The sequence below is a fragment of the Hypomesus nipponensis genome, chromosome 6 (assembly GCF_054491055.1).
Source record: "Hypomesus nipponensis isolate SF chromosome 6, ASM5449105v1, whole genome shotgun sequence".
Classification (NCBI taxonomy): domain Eukaryota; kingdom Metazoa; phylum Chordata; class Actinopteri; order Osmeriformes; family Osmeridae; genus Hypomesus; species Hypomesus nipponensis.
Genome location: NC_140366.1, coordinates 6,217,490 through 6,237,315, shown reverse-complemented (window position 1 = coordinate 6,237,315; position 19,826 = coordinate 6,217,490). Strand labels below are relative to the sequence as shown.

The 19,826-nt window shown below is 42.0% G+C and overlaps 3 protein-coding genes and 2 long non-coding RNA genes across 7 annotated transcripts; all 5 read right to left on the bottom strand.

Moving 5' to 3' along the window:
* Positions 1-91: 91 nt before the first annotated feature.
* LOC146286712 (uncharacterized) lies at positions 92-1,005 on the bottom strand. Its single transcript, XR_014758396.1, has 4 exons — positions 821-1,005; positions 454-509; positions 268-345; positions 92-170 (listed from the first exon to the last, which is right to left on the bottom strand). It is a non-coding gene; the product is annotated as an uncharacterized LOC146286712 (long non-coding RNA).
* Positions 1,006-3,229: 2,224 nt separating this feature from the next.
* Positions 3,230-6,295, bottom strand: LOC146286711 (uncharacterized). The gene is made up of 14 exons (XM_084700513.1): positions 6,224-6,295; positions 6,014-6,085; positions 5,752-5,835; positions 5,482-5,580; positions 5,329-5,376; positions 5,132-5,212; positions 4,778-5,044; positions 4,505-4,626; positions 4,331-4,400; positions 4,152-4,238; positions 3,970-4,068; positions 3,748-3,834; positions 3,539-3,646; positions 3,230-3,434 (listed from the first exon to the last, which is right to left on the bottom strand). Exons 4-14 carry the CDS (start codon positions 5,548-5,550, stop codon positions 3,294-3,296), a joined length of 1,179 nt encoding a protein of 392 aa, XP_084556639.1. The 5' UTR covers positions 5,551-5,580; positions 5,752-5,835; positions 6,014-6,085; positions 6,224-6,295; the 3' UTR covers positions 3,230-3,293.
* Positions 6,296-6,434: 139 nt separating this feature from the next.
* LOC146286710 (uncharacterized) lies at positions 6,435-7,348 on the bottom strand. The gene is made up of 4 exons (XR_014758397.1): positions 7,164-7,348; positions 6,797-6,852; positions 6,611-6,688; positions 6,435-6,513 (listed from the first exon to the last, which is right to left on the bottom strand). It is a non-coding gene; the product is annotated as an uncharacterized LOC146286710 (long non-coding RNA).
* Positions 7,349-9,572: 2,224 nt separating this feature from the next.
* On the bottom strand, positions 9,573-13,691 carry LOC146286709 (uncharacterized). 3 transcript variants are annotated; one of them, XM_084700471.1, is made up of 17 exons: positions 13,507-13,691; positions 13,140-13,195; positions 12,954-13,031; positions 12,779-12,856; positions 12,357-12,428; positions 12,095-12,178; positions 11,825-11,923; positions 11,672-11,719; positions 11,475-11,555; positions 11,121-11,387; positions 10,848-10,969; positions 10,674-10,743; positions 10,495-10,581; positions 10,313-10,411; positions 10,091-10,177; positions 9,882-9,989; positions 9,573-9,777 (listed from the first exon to the last, which is right to left on the bottom strand). In XM_084700471.1, the coding sequence occupies exons 1-17, from the start codon at positions 13,640-13,642 to the stop codon at positions 9,637-9,639; spliced, it is 1,713 nt and encodes a 570-aa protein (XP_084556597.1). In that variant the 5' UTR covers positions 13,643-13,691; the 3' UTR covers positions 9,573-9,636. The 3 variants fall into 3 exon arrangements, with proteins under 3 accessions (XP_084556597.1, XP_084556599.1, XP_084556598.1); XM_084700473.1 differs by having other exon boundaries at positions 9,882-9,986; XM_084700472.1 differs by having other exon boundaries at positions 10,848-10,966.
* A 3,051-nt stretch (positions 13,692-16,742) lies between these two features.
* On the bottom strand, positions 16,743-19,592 carry LOC146286708 (uncharacterized). Its single transcript, XM_084700543.1, has 13 exons — positions 19,527-19,592; positions 19,265-19,348; positions 18,995-19,093; positions 18,842-18,889; positions 18,645-18,725; positions 18,291-18,557; positions 18,018-18,139; positions 17,844-17,913; positions 17,665-17,751; positions 17,483-17,581; positions 17,261-17,347; positions 17,052-17,159; positions 16,743-16,947 (listed from the first exon to the last, which is right to left on the bottom strand). The coding sequence occupies exons 3-13, from the start codon at positions 19,061-19,063 to the stop codon at positions 16,807-16,809; spliced, it is 1,179 nt and encodes a 392-aa protein (XP_084556669.1). The 5' UTR covers positions 19,064-19,093; positions 19,265-19,348; positions 19,527-19,592; the 3' UTR covers positions 16,743-16,806.
* Positions 19,593-19,826: the final 234 nt, after the last annotated feature.

The following is a 19,826-nucleotide window of genomic DNA, read 5'->3' as shown; positions in this document are numbered from 1 at the left end:
CAGAAAAGGCCAAATGCTGGGACTTAAAAGTTCAATCCTTGATTTCTATAAATTAGTTCATTTGATTGAAACATGCAAATAGTGTTGCTTACAGAGAACAGAACCACTGGTCCACAGTATAAAGGACTGTATCTCCATGGAAGCAGCTGTCCGCTTGTCTCACTGACCCCCTATAACACAGAAAACACAGATTCTGTTCAAGTCAAGCCTTCAGAGAAAAATCTTCATCTGTTATCAGATGATTAGATGAAGGGACTGGATTCTCACCCTGTAGATGGTGACAGGGCCACAGTACAGTGGGCTGTACACAAAAAGCATGAGCTTGCCATTCTCCTCATTAATAGCCTGCCAGGACACATAGAGCATGACAAGTTTTGACCTAACACTGCCATTCAAGTTTCTACTTTTCTTTTTCAGAGTAGGGAATCGTGTGAAAACAAAATGTAACTTTACTTGAGGTGTTTCAGCTGTTGAGACATCAAGACTATCAGAAGTATTGGGAAGATCATCTTGAGGTGGATTAGAGAACAAACACGTTGTTAGTAAAGAAGTAAACCAATATACAGTGGGCTCAAAGTCATACTTAAATTGTAGTTTTAATTGAGACTATATACACATCTTGGAAACAAGTCACACGAACCCTTTAGGTGTAAATTGACACAGAAATGTGTTGTCTAATAACCTCTACCTTCAAGAAAATAAATGCTTTCCTGTTGTGGATTTTTTAGGGTTATAAATTAAATGTTTCCCAAGTCATGTGAGCTGTATATCATTAGTTTACTAAAAAACAACACATTTTTTAACACAGTTATCTTCATACCTTCCTCAGGTGTGGGTCTGCAGTACCACTGATAGATATAAAGAGCCCCAACTGCTGTTAAGGCCACTCCGGCACTCCACACTAAAGGATGTATACGGTTGCACCCAAACTTGGGTAGCATCTTGCTGAGAATCATTTTTAAGTCCTGATCAATTCACCATCTCCATAAACATCAAGTTCATCAAGTGTTCAAACGCATCTGACTGATTAGTAACTTGTATGCGTCTTGTGTCAGAATTCCATTCCAGTCCATTCCGATTTCTATGGTTATGCTTATGACATCATAGTGGGCCTAGTAGATCAAAGCAACTCTGGTGCGGGTTAATATTACCAACATGCAGTCTATTTTAAACAATTTTATATAACTGAACATCAGTTCCCTCACTAAGAAAGCACAACAGAGCATGTACTTCCTATGGCAGCTGAATAAATTCAACCCGCCAAAGACAATGGTGGTGCACTTCTACACAGCCATCATTGAGTCCATCCTCACCTCCTCCATCACCATATGGTAGCTGATTCCACTGCCAAGGACATGAGCAGGTTGCAGCGTATCATCCGCACTGCTGCGATGGTGATTGGCTGTAATCTGCCTACCCTCGAGGACCTGCACACCTCGAGGATCCTGAGGCGAGCGAGGAAGATTGTGGTCGACTCCTCCCACCCTTGACACTCGCTGTTTCAGTCACTCCCCTCCGGCAGAAGGCTGCGGTCCATCAGGACCAAAACACACACCACAAAAACAGTTTCTTCCCTTCCGCTGTTGGCCTTTTCAACAAGGCCACTGGTTCACACTGACTTTAACGGCTTTAATGACTTCATGTCTTAACCCTCCTGTCATGTTCCGGTCAAAAGTGACCGATTAACTAGTTTTCTCCCTGAAAAAATGTTGTTAATTTATTCTGATTGCCATAAGGTTCCATGACTTTGTCCACACAGGGTATCTAAACAGCCCCAAAACATTTTTCAGAATTTCATAAAAATGTGGGTGTTTTATTTAACTTTTGTACACCTGTGGTGTTCCCTGTCAAAAATGTTAAAAATGCTAGTTTGTGTAGCCTTAATATAGTTAGACCACATATTTAAATTCGAGATTTCTATATGTTTGATGTATCCACCTTCCTGCCAAAGCAAATTCCTTCTCTGTGCAAACTTTCATGGCGAATAAATCCCATTCTGATTCTGATTAAACCTAAACCCTCAAGGAAGAAACTCCCAAGAAACATTAAAAGAAACCTTAGGAGCAGTAGTTCAGTGAGGTCTGCAGTTACTCATATGCCGTACGTCTAACAGTGACCCTTAACCGTCAAGATGAATACAATTAAAACTTAAAAAATAAAAAATACATTAAATTGTTTAATTAAAAACTACCTTCATGCGTCAGAGACACTTTTCTGGTACCCTGTGGTACATCTGCTTAGCTATGCAGACCCACTGCGCACCCCTGATAATTCAGAGATCTACTACGTGCAAAACTATACTTTTATGGAATATTGATGCGTGTTTGTGCAATTTTTTATCATCGAGCTAAGTTCAGGTTTTGTTATAATATACTTGGTCTTGTACATATTGTGTTTTTTTTTTGTCATTTAGCAGACGCTCTTATCCAGAGCGACTTACAGTAAGTACAGGGACATTCCCCCCGAGTCAAGTAGGGTGAAGTGCCTTGCCCAAGGACACAACATCATTTGGCTCGGCCGGGAATCGAACTGGCTACCTTCAGATTACCAGCCCGATTCCGTCACTGTTCAGCCACCTGACTCCCTACCACTATTATATCAATATCGAGGCGACATATTGCTGGTGTTTGGACGAAATATTGTGCTGTGCAAAGTAGACCACAGGTCACAGGTTTAAAAAAATATTATGTTGGCCTATCACAACCACTTTGGATGATCTTTTTACAACTCAACATTCTGGTCATGATGAAGAAACGCTGGCGGGGTACATTTGTGTCAACCTTTTTCTGAGTCTGCCAGATAGAGTCTGTCCGGCCCAGTTAGATGGAAGGACGGACGGAGAAGGAGATGGACAAGTCTTACCAAAATAGTGGTACTCTCTTTGTGAAACTGTGCTGCTCTGACAGTGAAAGTCGAATGGTTCCCAAACACCATATTAAATCTACTGACATTAAAACAGAACTTTATTTGTCTCTGGAGGAGTGGATCTCTCACTGTATTGCTCCTCCCAAGGGTTTCCTTCTCTTCCTTGAGGGTTTAGGTTGTTTATAGGTGCTGATATGTGGGTATATGTGAATGTCTCTGTGACAACGCTTGTAAAAAGGACTATACCAATTCAATTTGATTTGATGACTTAAATCTCTAAAAGTCTTCCTTCATGTTACATAGCATATCCCTCATGCTAATTATTTCAGAAAAATGGCCCAAACATGTACGTGGGTCTGCAGTTTATTAAATGAAGCAGACTTTATAGATGTGAATAAATGTTAAGTGAGGAGGTCTGGCTGTGAAAGTCAGCAGCCATCCAGATCTCCAAGCAGCTCCTGGATGATTCCCTCCAGCCGGCTGAAGAGCACAGATGATAGGACGTCAGCTTGGCTGAAGGTGGACTCGTCCAGATCTAGGATGCTGTCTAGCAACTTCATTAGCTGGACCTGAGATCAGTGAGACACAACAAGACGTTATTCCACACATAGATCCAGAACAAAAAAGTAAGCAAAACCAGCTTGACCATGAAACAGGAAATACATTTGTGTACCTGAAGGACTTCCTGGAACATTTTGGCACATGGCTGCCATCCAGTTGGAGGAGTTAGAATTGGCTCCAGCACCTGGAAAAGGTGATCAAGGAATCCCTGTTCCTGCTTCTTGGGGTCAGAAGTTTGTCGTTAACAAAGTTACAATGAATTCTTCAAATCTTAAAACTCTAAAGTCTTCAAAGCCTTTCTCTTTTCTCAGTACAACTTACATTTTGTGGAGGCAAGGCAGCATTGTTTCTCATCACTCCCAGGATGATGAAATCATACACAATATCCAGGAAGTTGGTGTGATGGATCTGCAGAAATCAAACACAGGCAAAACTGACATGGGCTGCTCAAAGCAATGCCCAACAATATCTGAGCAGAATGTACCTTATTGACATTTAATTTAACATGATAGATCAATATGTAATCAATTTGTCATCACTCACGTTGACAGAGGCCATCTCCCTCTCTATCCCAGCCCTGTGGGCGGGATCTTCAATGTAGCTCACCAGGCGGTTGAACGATGTGCAGAGGGAACTAACATTCTAGATCAGAGAGAAGAATATGATCATTACGTTCATCAATGGACCATCAAAGTCTCTGTTGTTTTAAGATGCCTGGTCCTTACCGCCTGGTTGAGCTGGACCAGCCCTGAAAGAATCATCTTTCCTGCAACTAGCAGGAAGTTTTTTGTGGTGTCTTGGGTCAGGAGTGACTGTAACACAAGGTCATCTCAAGTTGAAAATCTAGATTTCTGGATATTGACATGTTCCTGCATTTTGATATACATGAGATTGATAAACTCACATGAAATGCCTCACGAAGGGCCACAATTTTATTGGGCAAGTCCTGGACCTGTTTGTCCTGAAGATAGGTCCTGTAACCACCACAACAAACATCTCAGTTCATGTTGTGCCTTCAAATGGCTTGAATCTATTATGAACATATTGTGTAATAAAGTGTGAGTGTATTTGGACTAACATGAGGCGGGAAGCATCGCTGTGCCCAGGGGGCGGGGCCTGATGTGACTCCTCCCCCTCAGCGTGTTCATATCCAGACTCCTCCTTCTGAACCCTCTCCTCCTCCTCCTCCTCAGGCTCCTGCTGCACAATAGTGGACAAGATAAGTAGTCCTTCCCCACCTTCACATTTCCAAAAGGTCTAATCTTCTCAACCATATCAACATACTGTAGGATGTCTCAAATCTAACAAGATTTAGGATTCTACAGTCAGAGGGGGAAGAAGCTGATTGTACCTGGGGCTGGAAGGGATGCTCTGGGGGGGATGGAGGCTGATGGTTGTGGCTGTCAGCACGCCCAGCATGACTGTGGTTGTGTCTGTGTCCAGAGCCGCTGGCATGGCCTGGTCCAGAGGCATGCTGGGAGTCGTGGCTGTTACCAGGGCCGTGGGTGTGTCCGGGGAGATGGGAGTAGAAGCTCTGATTGTTGGTCCGGCTGGTAGGAAATACTTGGCCCCAGGGATCCACATAAACCCCTGAATGTTCCCATGTCACTCTCTGCTCCTGTTTTGAATACAAGAACACTCATTTAGAAACACACTTGTTCAGGGATCTAAAAGAAAGTATTGTTAAAGTTTAACAGCAACTCACCAGAAAGCCGTCAAACTGGGTGAAGTGGGTGTTCTGCTTGCTGCTGGAAGACATGTATTTCTCTACAGCAGCTCCCACCAGCTACAGTCAAGAAGAAAATAACACTTTAATAATGATGATCTTGTCATAATTATACAATAAAATGTATTAATAGTATTTTTACATATATAAATGTAATAAATGAAGGAAAAACTTACCTTAACTCCTGTGATGTACTTGGTGACAGATTGGTAAACTGGAGCACCCTTCACCATTGAAAAAGTTGAACATTAAGTTAGTCTTTCTTGAAAAGAAATGTTCTATGGGTTGCTATGACAGAGTATAACGTTAATAACAAGCAAACACATTACCTGGTGATCCACTCTGGTCCTCTCAACCAGATCACTCCACCACAGTTGAGTGGTTGGGCCTCGGGTCATCCATATATGATGAGTCTTCACCAAGAATTGCTACACAGTCCAAACACAGCTGAGTCAGGTCACATGTCTGCATGCATTTACTTTAGGGATGTTCTTCAATGAGTTTATCAACCTCTCCTTCTTAATAGACTGTTGACAACATTCAGCCCTATCATACTGTCATTTTAGTAGCCATAGTGATGAGATCCCATTCACACTGACCTCAAAGTGGGTCCTGAAAGAGAACTGAAATGTAAACTGGTTACAGTCGTCTCCCAGCACCAGTGGACCAGACTCTGGAAGGCCCTGCAGACATCGATCACTCAAGTTAACAAGTCACTCTTTTACAATCAGTATCAGACATGATTTAGCTGAAAAGGCTCTGATCAAATGAGTGTACTCTCAAAATCGACTTTCTGTACTTTCTTTTCTATCAGACAGCTTTAGAGTGGTTGTATTGAGATATATAGAAGGTAATAGTGACCTGGAACGGGACCACAGGCCCACAGTACAAGGGGCTCCATGGCAACAGCTGCTGCTCGTCCTCACTGGCTTCCTGGACACACAACAACATCAGGGATTGGGAGGAAATGGATACATTTTTCAGAAAAGCCACATGCTGAGAGTTAAAGTTAAATCCTTGATTTCTATAAATGTGTTAATTGAATTGAAACATGCAAATAATGTTGCTTACAGAGAACAGAACCACTGGTCCACAGTATAAAGGACTGTATCTCCATGGAAGCAGCTGTCCGCTTGTCTCACTGACCCCCTTTAACAGTAAACCAAAAGGAAATGGATATAACATTTCATTCAGAAAAGGCCAAATGCTGGGACTTAAAAGTTCAATCCTTGATTTCTATAAATTAGTTCATTTGATTGAAACATGCAAATAGTGTTGCTTACAGAGAACAGAACCACTGGTCCACAGTATAAAGGACTGTATCTCCATGGAAGCAGCTGTCCGCTTGTCTCACTGACCCCCTATAACACAGAAAACACAGATTCTGTTCAAGTCAAGCCTTCAGAGAAAAATCTTCATCTGTTATCAGATGATTAGATGAAGGGACTGGATTCTCACCCTGTAGATGGTGACAGGGCCACAGTACAGTGGGCTGTACACAAAAAGCATGAGCTTGCCATTCTCCTCATTAATAGCCTGCCAGGACACATAGAGCATGACAAGTTTTGACCTAACACTGCCATTCAAGTTTCTACTTTTCTTTTTCAGAGTAGGGAATCGTGTGAAAACAAAATGTAACTTTACTTGAGGTGTTTCAGCTGTTGAGACATCAAGACTATCAGAAGTATTGGGAAGATCATCTTGAGGTGGATTAGAGAACAAACACGTTGTTAGTAAAGAAGTAAACCAATATACAGTGGGCTCAAAGTCATACTTAAATTGTAGTTTTAATTGAGACTATATACACATCTTGGAAACAAGTCACACGAACCCTTTAGGTGTAAATTGACACAGAAATGTGTTGTCTAATAACCTCTACCTTCAAGAAAATAAATGCTTTCCTGTTGTGGATTTTTTAGGGTTATAAATTAAATGTTTCCCAAGTCATGTGAGCTGTATATCATTAGTTTACTAAAAAACAACACATTTTTTAACACAGTTATCTTCATACCTTCCTCAGGTGTGGGTCTGCAGTACCACTGATAGATATAAAGAGCCCCAACTGCTGTTAAGGCCACTCCGGCACTCCACACTAAAGGATGTATACGGTTGCACCCAAACTTGGGTAGCATCTTGCTGAGAATCATTTTTAAGTCCTGATCAATTCACCATCTCCATAAACATCAAGTTCATCAAGTGTTCAAACGCATCTGACTGATTAGTAACTTGTATGCGTCTTGTGTCAGAATTCCATTCCAGTCCATTCCGATTTCTATGGTTATGCTTATGACATCATAGTGGGCCTAGTAGATCAAAGCAACTCTGGTGCGGGTTAATATTACCAACATGCAGTCTATTTTAAACAATTTTATATAACTGAACATCAGTTCCCTCACTAAGAAAGCACAACAGAGCATGTACTTCCTATGGCAGCTGAATAAATTCAACCCGCCAAAGACAATGGTGGTGCACTTCTACACAGCCATCATTGAGTCCATCCTCACCTCCTCCATCACCATATGGTAGCTGATTCCACTGCCAAGGACATGAGCAGGTTGCAGCGTATCATCCGCACTGCTGCGATGGTGATTGGCTGTAATCTGCCTACCCTCGAGGACCTGCACACCTCGAGGATCCTGAGGCGAGCGAGGAAGATTGTGGTCGACTCCTCCCACCCTTGACACTCGCTGTTTCAGTCACTCCCCTCCGGCAGAAGGCTGCGGTCCATCAGGACCAAAACACACACCACAAAAACAGTTTCTTCCCTTCCGCTGTTGGCCTTTTCAACAAGGCCACTGGTTCACACTGACTTTAACGGCTTTAATGACTTCATGTCTTAACCCTCCTGTCATGTTCCGGTCAAAAGTGACCGATTAACTAGTTTTCTCCCTGAAAAAATGTTGTTAATTTATTCTGATTGCCATAAGGTTCCATGACTTTGTCCACACAGGGTATCTAAACAGCCCCAAAACATTTTTCAGAATTTCATAAAAATGTGGGTGTTTTATTTAACTTTTGTACACCTGTGGTGTTCCCTGTCAAAAATGTTAAAAATGCTAGTTTGTGTAGCCTTAATATAGTTAGACCACATATTTAAATTCGAGATTTCTATATGTTTGATGTATCCACCTTCCTGCCAAAGCAAATTCCTTCTCTGTGCAAACTTTCATGGCGAATAAATCCCATTCTGATTCTGATTAAACCTAAACCCTCAAGGAAGAAACTCCCAAGAAACATTAAAAGAAACCTTAGGAGCAGTAGTTCAGTGAGGTCTGCAGTTACTCATATGCCGTACGTCTAACAGTGACCCTTAACCGTCAAGATGAATACAATTAAAACTTAAAAAATAAAAAATACATTAAATTGTTTAATTAAAAACTACCTTCATGCGTCAGAGACACTTTTCTGGTACCCTGTGGTACATCTGCTTAGCTATGCAGACCCACTGCGCACCCCTGATAATTCAGAGATCTACTACGTGCAAAACTATACTTTTATGGAATATTGATGCGTGTTTGTGCAATTTTTTATCATCGAGCTAAGTTCAGGTTTTGTTATAATATACTTGGTCTTGTACATATTGTGTTTTTTTTTTGTCATTTAGCAGACGCTCTTATCCAGAGCGACTTACAGTAAGTACAGGGACATTCCCCCCGAGTCAAGTAGGGTGAAGTGCCTTGCCCAAGGACACAACATCATTTGGCTCGGCCGGGAATCGAACTGGCTACCTTCAGATTACCAGCCCGATTCCGTCACTGTTCAGCCACCTGACTCCCTACCACTATTATATCAATATCGAGGCGAAATATTGCTGGTGTTTGGACGAAATATTGTGCTGTGCAAAGTAGACCACAGGTCACAGGTTTAAAAAAATATTATGTTGGCCTATCACAACCACTTTGGATGATCTTTTTACAACTCAACATTCTGGTCATGATGAAGAAACGCTGGCGGGGTACATTTGTGTCAACCTTTTTCTGAGTCTGCCAGATAGAGTCTGTCCGGCCCAGTTAGATGGAAGGACGGACGGAGAAGGAGATGGACAAGTCTTACCAAAATAGTGGTACTCTCTTTGTGAAACTGTGCTGCTCTGACAGTGAAAGTCGAATGGTTCCCAAACACCATATTAAATCTACTGACATTAAAACAGAACTTTATTTGTCTCTGGAGGAGTGGATCTCTCACTGTATTGCTCCTCCCAAGGGTTTCCTTCTCTTCCTTGAGGGTTTAGGTTGTTTATAGGTGCTGATATGTGGGTATATGTGAATGTCTCTGTGACAACGCTTGTAAAAAGGACTATACCAATTCAATTTGATTTGATGACTTAAATCTCTAAAAGTCTTCCTTCATGTTACATAGCATATCCCTCATGCTAATTATTTCAGAAAAATGGCCCAAACATGTACGTGGGTCTGCAGTTTATTAAATGAAGCAGACTTTATAGATGTGAATAAATGTTAAGTGAGGAGGTCTGGCTGTGAAAGTCAGCAGCCATCCAGATCTCCAAGCAGCTCCTGGATGATTCCCTCCAGCCGGCTGAAGAGCACAGATGATAGGACGTCAGCTTGGCTGAAGGTGGACTCGTCCAGATCTAGGATGCTGTCTAGCAACTTCATTAGCTGGACCTGAGATCAGTGAGACACAACAAGACGTTATTCCACACATAGATCCAGAACAAAAAAGTAAGCAAAACCAGCTTGACCATGAAACAGGAAATACATTTGTGTACCTGAAGGACTTCCTGGAACATTTTGGCACATGGCTGCCATCCAGTTGGAGGAGTTAGAATTGGCTCCAGCACCTGGAAAAGGTGATCAAGGAATCCCTGTTCCTGCTTCTTGGGGTCAGAAGTTTGTCGTTAACAAAGTTACAATGAATTCTTCAAATCTTAAAACTCTAAAGTCTTCAAAGCCTTTCTCTTTTCTCAGTACAACTTACATTTTGTGGAGGCAAGGCAGCATTGTTTCTCATCACTCCCAGGATGATGAAATCATACACAATATCCAGGAAGTTGGTGTGATGGATCTGCAGAAATCAAACACAGGCAAAACTGACATGGGCTGCTCAAAGCAATGCCCAACAATATCTGAGCAGAATGTACCTTATTGACATTTAATTTAACATGATAGATCAATATGTAATCAATTTGTCATCACTCACGTTGACAGAGGCCATCTCCCTCTCTATCCCAGCCCTGTGGGCGGGATCTTCAATGTAGCTCACCAGGCGGTTGAACGATGTGCAGAGGGAACTAACATTCTAGATCAGAGAGAAGAATATGATCATTACGTTCATCAATGGACCATCAAAGTCTCTGTTGTTTTAAGATGCCTGGTCCTTACCGCCTGGTTGAGCTGGACCAGCCCTGAAAGAATCATCTTTCCTGCAACTAGCAGGAAGTTTTTTGTGGTGTCTTGGGTCAGGAGTGACTGTAACACAAGGTCATCTCAAGTTGAAAATCTAGATTTCTGGATATTGACATGTTCCTGCATTTTGATATACATGAGATTGATAAACTCACATGAAATGCCTCACGAAGGGCCACAATTTTATTGGGCAAGTCCTGGACCTGTTTGTCCTGAAGATAGGTCCTGTAACCACCACAACAAACATCTCAGTTCATGTTGTGCCTTCAAATGGCTTGAATCTATTATGAACATATTGTGTAATAAAGTGTGAGTGTATTTGGACTAACATGAGGCGGGAAGCATCGCTGTGCCCAGGGGGCGGGGCCTGATGTGACTCCTCCCCCTCAGCGTGTTCATATCCAGACTCCTCCTTCTGAACCCTCTCCTCCTCCTCCTCCTCAGGCTCCTGCTGCACAATAGTGGACAAGATAAGTAGTCCTTCCCCACCTTCACATTTCCAAAAGGTCTAATCTTCTCAACCATATCAACATACTGTAGGATGTCTCAAATCTAACAAGATTTAGGATTCTACAGTCAGAGGGGGAAGAAGCTGATTGTACCTGGGGCTGGAAGGGATGCTCTGGGGGGGATGGAGGCTGATGGTTGTGGCTGTCAGCACGCCCAGCATGACTGTGGTTGTGTCTGTGTCCAGAGCCGCTGGCATGGCCTGGTCCAGAGGCATGCTGGGAGTCGTGGCTGTTACCAGGGCCGTGGGTGTGTCCGGGGAGATGGGAGTAGAAGCTCTGATTGTTGGTCCGGCTGGTAGGAAATACTTGGCCCCAGGGATCCACATAAACCCCTGAATGTTCCCATGTCACTCTCTGCTCCTGTTTTGAATACAAGAACACTCATTTAGAAACACACTTGTTCAGGGATCTAAAAGAAAGTATTGTTAAAGTTTAACAGCAACTCACCAGAAAGCCGTCAAACTGGGTGAAGTGGGTGTTCTGCTTGCTGCTGGAAGACATGTATTTCTCTACAGCAGCTCCCACCAGCTACAGTCAAGAAGAAAATAACACTTTAATAATGATGATCTTGTCATAATTATACAATAAAATGTATTAATAGTATTTTTACATATATAAATGTAATAAATGAAGGAAAAACTTACCTTAACTCCTGTGATGTACTTGGTGACAGATTGGTAAACTGGAGCACCCTTCACCATTGAAAAAGTTGAACATTAAGTTAGTCTTTCTTGAAAAGAAATGTTCTATGGGTTGCTATGACAGAGTATAACGTTAATAACAAGCAAACACATTACCTGGTGATCCACTCTGGTCCTCTCAACCAGATCACTCCACCACAGTTGAGTGGTTGGGCCTCGGGTCATCCATATATGATGAGTCTTCACCAAGAATTGCTACACAGTCCAAACACAGCTGAGTCAGGTCACATGTCTGCATGCATTTACTTTAGGGATGTTCTTCAATGAGTTTATCAACCTCTCCTTCTTAATAGACTGTTGACAACATTCAGCCCTATCATACTGTCATTTTAGTAGCCATAGTGATGAGATCCCATTCACACTGACCTCAAAGTGGGTCCTGAAAGAGAACTGAAATGTAAACTGGTTACAGTCGTCTCCCAGCACCAGTGGACCAGACTCTGGAAGGCCCTGCAGACATCGATCACTCAAGTTAACAAGTCACTCTTTTACAATCAGTATCAGACATGATTTAGCTAAAAAGGCTCTGATCAAATGAGTGTACTCTCAAAATCGACTTTCTGTACTTTCTTTTCTATCAGACAGCTTTAGAGTGGTTGTATTGAGATATATAGAAGGTAATAGTGACCTGGAACGGGACCACAGGCCCACAGTACAAGGGGCTCCATGGCAACAGCTGCTGCTCGTCCTCACTGGCTTCCTGGACACACAACAACATCAGGGATTGGGAGGAAATGGATACATTTTTCAGAAAAGCCACATGCTGAGAGTTAAAGTTAAATCCTTGATTTCTATAAATGTGTTAATTGAATTGAAACATGCAAATAATGTTGCTTACAGAGAACAGAACCACTGGTCCACAGTATAAAGGACTGTATCTACATGGAAGCAGCTGTCCGCTTGTCTCACTGACCCCCTTTAACAGTAAACCAAAAGGAAATGGATATAACATTTCATTCAGAAAAGGCCAAATGCTGGGACTTAAAAGTTCAATCCTTGATTTCTATAAATTAGTTCATTTGATTGAAACATGCAAATAGTGTTGCTTACAGAGAACAGAACCACTGGTCCACAGTATAAAGGACTGTATCTCCATGGAAGCAGCTGTCCGCTTGTCTCACTGACCCCCTATAACACAGAAAACACAGATTCTGTTCAAGTCAAGCCTTCAGAGAAAAATCTTCATCTGTTATCAGATGATTAGATGAAGGGACTGGATTCTCACCCTGTAGATGGTGACAGGGCCACAGTACAGTGGGCTGTACACAAAAAGCATGAGCTTGCCATTCTCCTCATTAATAGCCTGCCAGGACACATAGAGCATGACAAGTTTTGACCTAACACTGCCATTCAAGTTTCTACTTTTCTTTTTCAGAGTAGGGAATCGTGTGAAAACAAAATGTAACTTTACTTGAGGTGTTTCAGCTGTTGAGACATCAAGACTATCAGAAGTATTGGGAAGATCATCTTGAGGTGGATTAGAGAACAAACACGTTGTTAGTAAAGAAGTAAACCAATATACAGTGGGCTCAAAGTCATACTTAAATTGTAGTTTTAATTGAGACTATATACACATCTTGGAAACAAGTCACACGAACCCTTTAGGTGTAAATTGACACAGAAATGTGTTGTCTAATAACCTCTACCTTCAAGAAAATAAATGCTTTCCTGTTGTGGATTTTTTAGGGTTATAAATTAAATGTTTCCCAAGTCATGTGAGCTGTATATCATTAGTTTACTAAAAAACAACACATTTTTTAACACAGTTATCTTCATACCTTCCTCAGGTGTGGGTCTGCAGTACCACTGATAGATATAAAGAGCCCCAACTGCTGTTAAGGCCACTCCGGCACTCCACACTAAAGGATGTATACGGTTGCACCCAAACTTGGGTAGCATCTTGCTGAGAATCATTTTTAAGTCCTGATCAATTCACCATCTCCATAAACATCAAGTTCATCAAGTGTTCAAACGCATCTGACTGATTAGTAACTTGTATGCGTCTTGTGTCAGAATTCCATTCCAGTCCATTCCGATTTCTATGGTTATGCTTATGACATCATAGTGGGCCTAGTAGATCAAAGCAACTCTGGTGCGGGTTAATATTACCAACATGCAGTCTATTTTAAACAATTTTATATAACTGAACATCAGTTCCCTCACTAAGAAAGCACAACAGAGCATGTACTTCCTATGGCAGCTGAATAAATTCAACCCGCCAAAGACAATGGTGGTGCACTTCTACACAGCCATCATTGAGTCCATCCTCACCTCCTCCATCACCATATGGTAGCTGATTCCACTGCCAAGGACATGAGCAGGTTGCAGCGTATCATCCGCACTGCTGCGATGGTGATTGGCTGTAATCTGCCTACCCTCGAGGACCTGCACACCTCGAGGATCCTGAGGCGAGCGAGGAAGATTGTGGTCGACTCCTCCCACCCTTGACACTCGCTGTTTCAGTCACTCCCCTCCGGCAGAAGGCTGCGGTCCATCAGGACCAAAACACACACCACAAAAACAGTTTCTTCCCTTCCGCTGTTGGCCTTTTCAACAAGGCCACTGGTTCACACTGACTTTAACGGCTTTAATGACTTCATGTCTTAACCCTCCTGTCATGTTCCGGTCAAAAGTGACCGATTAACTAGTTTTCTCCCTGAAAAAATGTTGTTAATTTATTCTGATTGCCATAAGGTTCCATGACTTTGTCCACACAGGGTATCTAAACAGCCCCAAAACATTTTTCAGAATTTCATAAAAATGTGGGTGTTTTATTTAACTTTTGTACACCTGTGGTGTTCCCTGTCAAAAATGAGCGGTCATTCAAAAAATGCGTCAGACAAAGATTTTTTTAATAACATTTTGTTCAGGCACACACCCATACAACAAATGGACACACTTAACCTCCCAGACCCAACATGCACGTGTGTTTGAGTACACATATGCACACACATACATACACACAAACAATATGATCCAGACAAAGAGACAACCGATGTTGAACAATCTAGTGATGAGGAAGAGGCCCCTGCTGAGAATGTTGTGACATTCATGTCACACATCAGGACGACCCCAGGGCCAACCAGATATGCCACCTCCCGGGTTGGTGACATAAAATTCTGCTTCAAACTGTTCCCGACAGAGTCCTTTGAAACCATAGTCATAAACATGACTAACTTGGAGGGTAGATGTGTTTACAAAGACAACTGGAAGGAGATAGACCAGAACAACATCCAAGCGTACATATTCAAAATTATCCATATATTATGCTTCTTTCAAAAACGAGATGCATACACGTGTGTCAATGAGGCCTACAGGCCATAAATAGCAAACAGAAGTTTAAAACTTGTAATGTTTGCAAGAACGTAAGTTGCTAAAAAGATGTAACACAACATTAATTGATAATATATGTGCTATTAAGGAATTATAGTCAGCTATAATGGCACTTTTGGCCGGGAACACAAAAGTAGTGAACAAGAAACAAACACAACATGAGGGTTAAAACCCACTGCCTTTTGAACTGCATTACAAAATTGTATCCTATATGTGTGTATTTTTTGTTATATTTCAAATGTTTGTATTTGTATATTATAAATTACGGCAACTTATATTTTATGTTTTATTTTAATTCTAATTCCACTTAGTATTGCTAGTTTGTGTAGCCTTAATATAGTTAGACCACATATTTAAATTCGAGATTTCTATATGTTTGATGTATCCACCTTCCTGCCAAAGCAAATTCCTTCTCTGTGCAAACTTTCATGGCGAATAAATCCCATTCTGATTCTGATTAAACCTAAACCCTCAAGGAAGAAACTCCCAAGAAACATTAAAAGAAACCTTAGGAGCAGTAGTTCAGTGAGGTCTGCAGTTACTCATATGCCGTACGTCTAACAGTGACCCTTAACCGTCAAGATGAATACAATTAAAACTTAAAAAATAAAAAATACATTAAATTGTTTAATTAAAAACTACCTTCATGCGTCAGAGACACTTTTCTGGTACCCTGTGGTACATCTGCTTAGCTATGCAGACCCACTGCGCACCCCTGATAATTCAGAGATCTACTACGTGCAAAACTATACTTTTATGGAATATTGATGCGTGTTTGTGCAATTTTTTTATCATCGAGCTAAGTTCAGGTTTTGTTATAATATACTTGGTCTTGTACATATTGTGTTTTTTTTTTGTCATTTAGCAGACGCTCTTATCCAGAGCGACTTACAGTAAGTACAGGGACATTCCCCCCGAGTCAAGTAGGGTGAAGTGCCTTGCCCAAGGACACAACATCATTTGGCTCGGCCGGGAATCGAACTGGCTACCTTCAGATTACCAGCCCGATTCCGTCACTGTTCAGCCACCTGACTCCCTACCACTATTATATCAATATCGAGGCGACATATTGCTGGTGTTTGGACGAAATATTGTGCTGTGCAAAGTAGACCACAGGTCACAGGTTTAAAAAAATATTATGTTGGCCTATCACAACCACTTTGGATGATCTTTTTACAACTCAACATTCTGGTCATGATGAAGAAACGCTGGCGGGGTACATTTGTGTCAACCTTTTTCTGAGTCTGCCAGATAGAGTCTGTCCGGCCCAGTTAGATGGAAGGACGGACGGAGAAGGAGATGGACAAGTCTTACCAAAATAGTGGTACTCTCTTTGTGAAACTGTGCTGCTCTGACAGTGAAAGTCGAATGGTTCCCAAACACCATATTAAATCTACTGACATTAAAACAGAACTTTATTTGTCTCTGGAGGAGTGGATATCTCACTGTATTGCTCCTCCCAAGGGTTTCCTTCTCTTCCTTGAGGGTTTAGGTTGTTTATAGGTGCTGATATGTGGGTATATGTGAATGTCTCTGTGACAACGCTTGTAAAAAGGACTATACCAATTCAATTTGATTTGATGACTTAAATCTCTAAAAGTCTTCCTTCATGTTACATAGCATATCCCTCATGCTAATTATTTCAGAAAAATGGCCCAAACATGTACGTGGGTCTGCAGTTTATTAAATGAAGCAGACTTTATAGATGTGAATAAATGTTAAGTGAGGAGGTCTGGCTGTGAAAGTCAGCAGCCATCCAGATCTCCAAGCAGCTCCTGGATGATTCCCTCCAGCCGGCTGAAGAGCACAGATGATAGGACGTCAGCTTGGCTGAAGGTGGACTCGTCCAGATCTAGGATGCTGTCTAGCAACTTCATTAGCTGGACCTGAGATCAGTGAGACACAACAAGACGTTATTCCACACATAGATCCAGAACAAAAAAGTAAGCAAAACCAGCTTGACCATGAAACAGGAAATACATTTGTGTACCTGAAGGACTTCCTGGAACATTTTGGCACATGGCTGCCATCCAGTTGGAGGAGTTAGAATTGGCTCCAGCACCTGGAAAAGGTGATCAAGGAATCCCTGTTCCTGCTTCTTGGGGTCAGAAGTTTGTCGTTAACAAAGTTACAATGAATTCTTCAAATCTTAAAACTCTAAAGTCTTCAAAGCCTTTCTCTTTTCTCAGTACAACTTACATTTTGTGGAGGCAAGGCAGCATTGTTTCTCATCACTCCCAGGATGATGAAATCATACACAATATCCAGGAAGTTGGTGTGATGGATCTGCAGAAATCAAACACAGGCAAAACTGACATGGGCTGCTCAAAGCAATGCCCAACAATATCTGAGCAGAATGTACCTTATTGACATTTAATTTAACATGATAGATCAATATGTAATCAATTTGTCATCACTCACGTTGACAGAGGCCATCTCCCTCTCTATCCCAGCCCTGTGGGCGGGATCTTCAATGTAGCTCACCAGGCGGTTGAACGATGTGCAGAGGGAACTAACATTCTAGATCAGAGAGAAGAATATGATCATTACGTTCATCAATGGACCATCAAAGTCTCTGTTGTTTTAAGATGCCTGGTCCTTACCGCCTGGTTGAGCTGGACCAGCCCTGAAAGAATCATCTTTCCTGCAACTAGCAGGAAATTTTTTGTGGTGTCTTGGGTCAGGAGTGACTGTAACACAAGGTCATCTCAAGTTGAAAATCTAGATTTCTGGATATTGACATGTTCCTGCATTTTGATATACATGAGATTGATAAACTCACATGAAATGCCTCACGAAGGGCCACAATTTTATTGGGCAAGTCCTGGACCTGTTTGTCCTGAAGATAGGTCCTGTAACCACCACAACAAACATCTCAGTTCATGTTGTGCCTTCAAATGGCTTGAATCTATTATGAACATATTGTGTAATAAAGTGTGAGTGTATTTGGACTAACATGAGGCGGGAAGCATCGCTGTGCCCAGGGGGCGGGGCCTGATGTGACTCCTCCCCCTCAGCGTGTTCATATCCAGACTCCTCCTTCTGAACCCTCTCCTCCTCCTCCTCCTCAGGCTCCTGCTGCACAATAGTGGACAAGATAAGTAATCCTCCCCCACCTTCACACTTCCAAAAGGTCTAATCTTCTCAACCATATCAACATACTGTAGGATGTCTCAAATCTAACAAGATTTAGGATTCTACAGTCAGAGGGGGAAGAAGCTGATTGTACCTGGGGCTGGAAGGGATGCTCTGGGGGGGATGGAGGCTGATGGTTGTGGCTGTCAGCACGCCCAGCATGACTGTGGTTGTGTCTGTGTCCAGAGCCGCTGGCATGGCCTGGTCCAGAGGCATGCTGGGAGTCGTGGCTGTTACCAGGGCCGTGGGTGTGTCCGGGGAGATGGGAGTAGAAGCTCTGATTGTTGGTCCGGCTGGTAGGAAATACTTGGCCCCAGGGATCCACATAAACCCCTGAATGTTCCCATGTCACTCTCTGCTCCTGTTTTGAATACAAGAACACTCATTTAGAAACACACTTGTTCAGGGATCTAAAAGAAAGTATTGTTAAAGTTTAACAGCAACTCACCAGAAAGCCGTCAAACTGGGTGAAGTGGGTGTTCTGCTTGCTGCTGGAAGACATGTATTTCTCTACAGCAGCTCCCACCAGCTACAGTCAAGAAGAAAATAACACTTTAATAATGATGATCTTGTCATAATTATACAATAAAATGTATTAATAGTATTTTTACATATATAAATGTAATAAATGAAGGAAAAACTTACCTTAACTCCTGTGATGTACTTGGTGACAGATTGGTAAACTGGAGCACCCTTCACCATTGAAAAAGTTGAACATTAAGTTAGTCTTTCTTGAAAAGAAATGTTCTATGGGTTGCTATGACAGAGTATAACGTTAATAACAAGCAAACACATTACCTGGTGATCCACTCTGGTCCTCTCAACCAGATCACTCCACCACAGTTGAGTGGTTGGGCCTCGGGTCATCCATATATGATGAGTCTTCACCAAGAATTGCTACACAGTCCAAACACAGCTGAGTCAGGTCACATGTCTGCATGCATTTACTTTAGGGATGTTCTTCAATGAGTTTATCAACCTCTCCTTCTTAATAGACTGTTGACAACATTCAGCCCTATCATACTGTCATTTTAGTAGCCATAGTGATGAGATCCCATTCACACTGACCTCAAAGTGGGTCCTGAAAGAGAACTGAAATGTAAACTGGTTACAGTCGTCTCCCAGCACCAGTGGACCAGACTCTGGAAGGCCCTGCAGACATCGATCACTCAAGTTAACAAGTCACTCTTTTACAATCAGTATCAGACATGATTTAGCTGAAAAGGCTCTGATCAAATGAGTGTACTCTCAAAATCGACTTTCTGTACTTTCTTTTCTATCAGACAGCTTTTGAGTGGTTGTATTGAGATATATAGAAGGTAATAGTGACCTGGAACGGGACCACAGGCCCACAGTACAAGGGGCTCCATGGCAACAGCTGCTGCTCGTCCTCACTGGTTTCCTGGACACACAACAACATCAGGGATTGGGAGGAAATGGATACATTTTTCAGAAAAGCCACATGCTGAGAGTTAAAGTTAAATCCTTGATTTCTATAAATGTGTTAATTGAATTGAAACATGCAGCGTTGCTTACAGAGAACAGAACCACTGGTCCACAGTATAAAGGACTGTATCTCCATGGAAGCAGCTGTCCGCTTGTCTCACTGACCCCCTATAACACAGAAAAC

What these genes read in the sequence shown, in the direction of transcription:
- LOC146286708 (XM_084700543.1), bottom strand. Translation starts at nt 19,063, where the DNA reads ATGACCCGAGGCCCAACCACTCAACTGTGGTGGAGTGATCTGGTTGAG. An exon ending in CCCAGTTTGACGGCTTTCTG is followed by an intron (nt 18,558 to 18,644) that starts GTGAGTTGCTGT and finishes TATTCAAAACAG; the next exon opens with GAGCAGAGAGTGACATGGGA. An exon ending in TGTTCCAGGAAGTCCTTCAG is followed by an intron (nt 16,948 to 17,051) that starts GTACACAAATGT and finishes CACTGATCTCAG; the next exon opens with GTCCAGCTAATGAAGTTGCT.
- LOC146286711 (XM_084700513.1), bottom strand. Translation starts at nt 5,550, where the DNA reads ATGACCCGAGGCCCAACCACTCAACTGTGGTGGAGTGATCTGGTTGAG. An exon ending in GGACCAGAGTGGATCACCAG is followed by an intron (nt 5,377 to 5,481) that starts GTAATGTGTTTG and finishes TCAATGGTGAAG; the next exon opens with GGTGCTCCAGTTTACCAATC. An exon ending in CCCTTCGTGAGGCATTTCAT is followed by an intron (nt 4,239 to 4,330) that starts GTGAGTTTATCA and finishes CTTGTGTTACAG; the next exon opens with TCACTCCTGACCCAAGACAC.
- LOC146286709 (XM_084700471.1), bottom strand. Translation starts at nt 13,642, where the DNA reads ATGATTCTCAGCAAGATGCTACCCAAGTTTGGGTGCAACCGTATACAT. An exon ending in GGCCTGTGGTCCCGTTCCAG is followed by an intron (nt 12,179 to 12,356) that starts GTCACTATTACC and finishes CGATGTCTGCAG; the next exon opens with GGCCTTCCAGAGTCTGGTCC. An exon ending in CCCAGTTTGACGGCTTTCTG is followed by an intron (nt 11,388 to 11,474) that starts GTGAGTTGCTGT and finishes TATTCAAAACAG; the next exon opens with GAGCAGAGAGTGACATGGGA.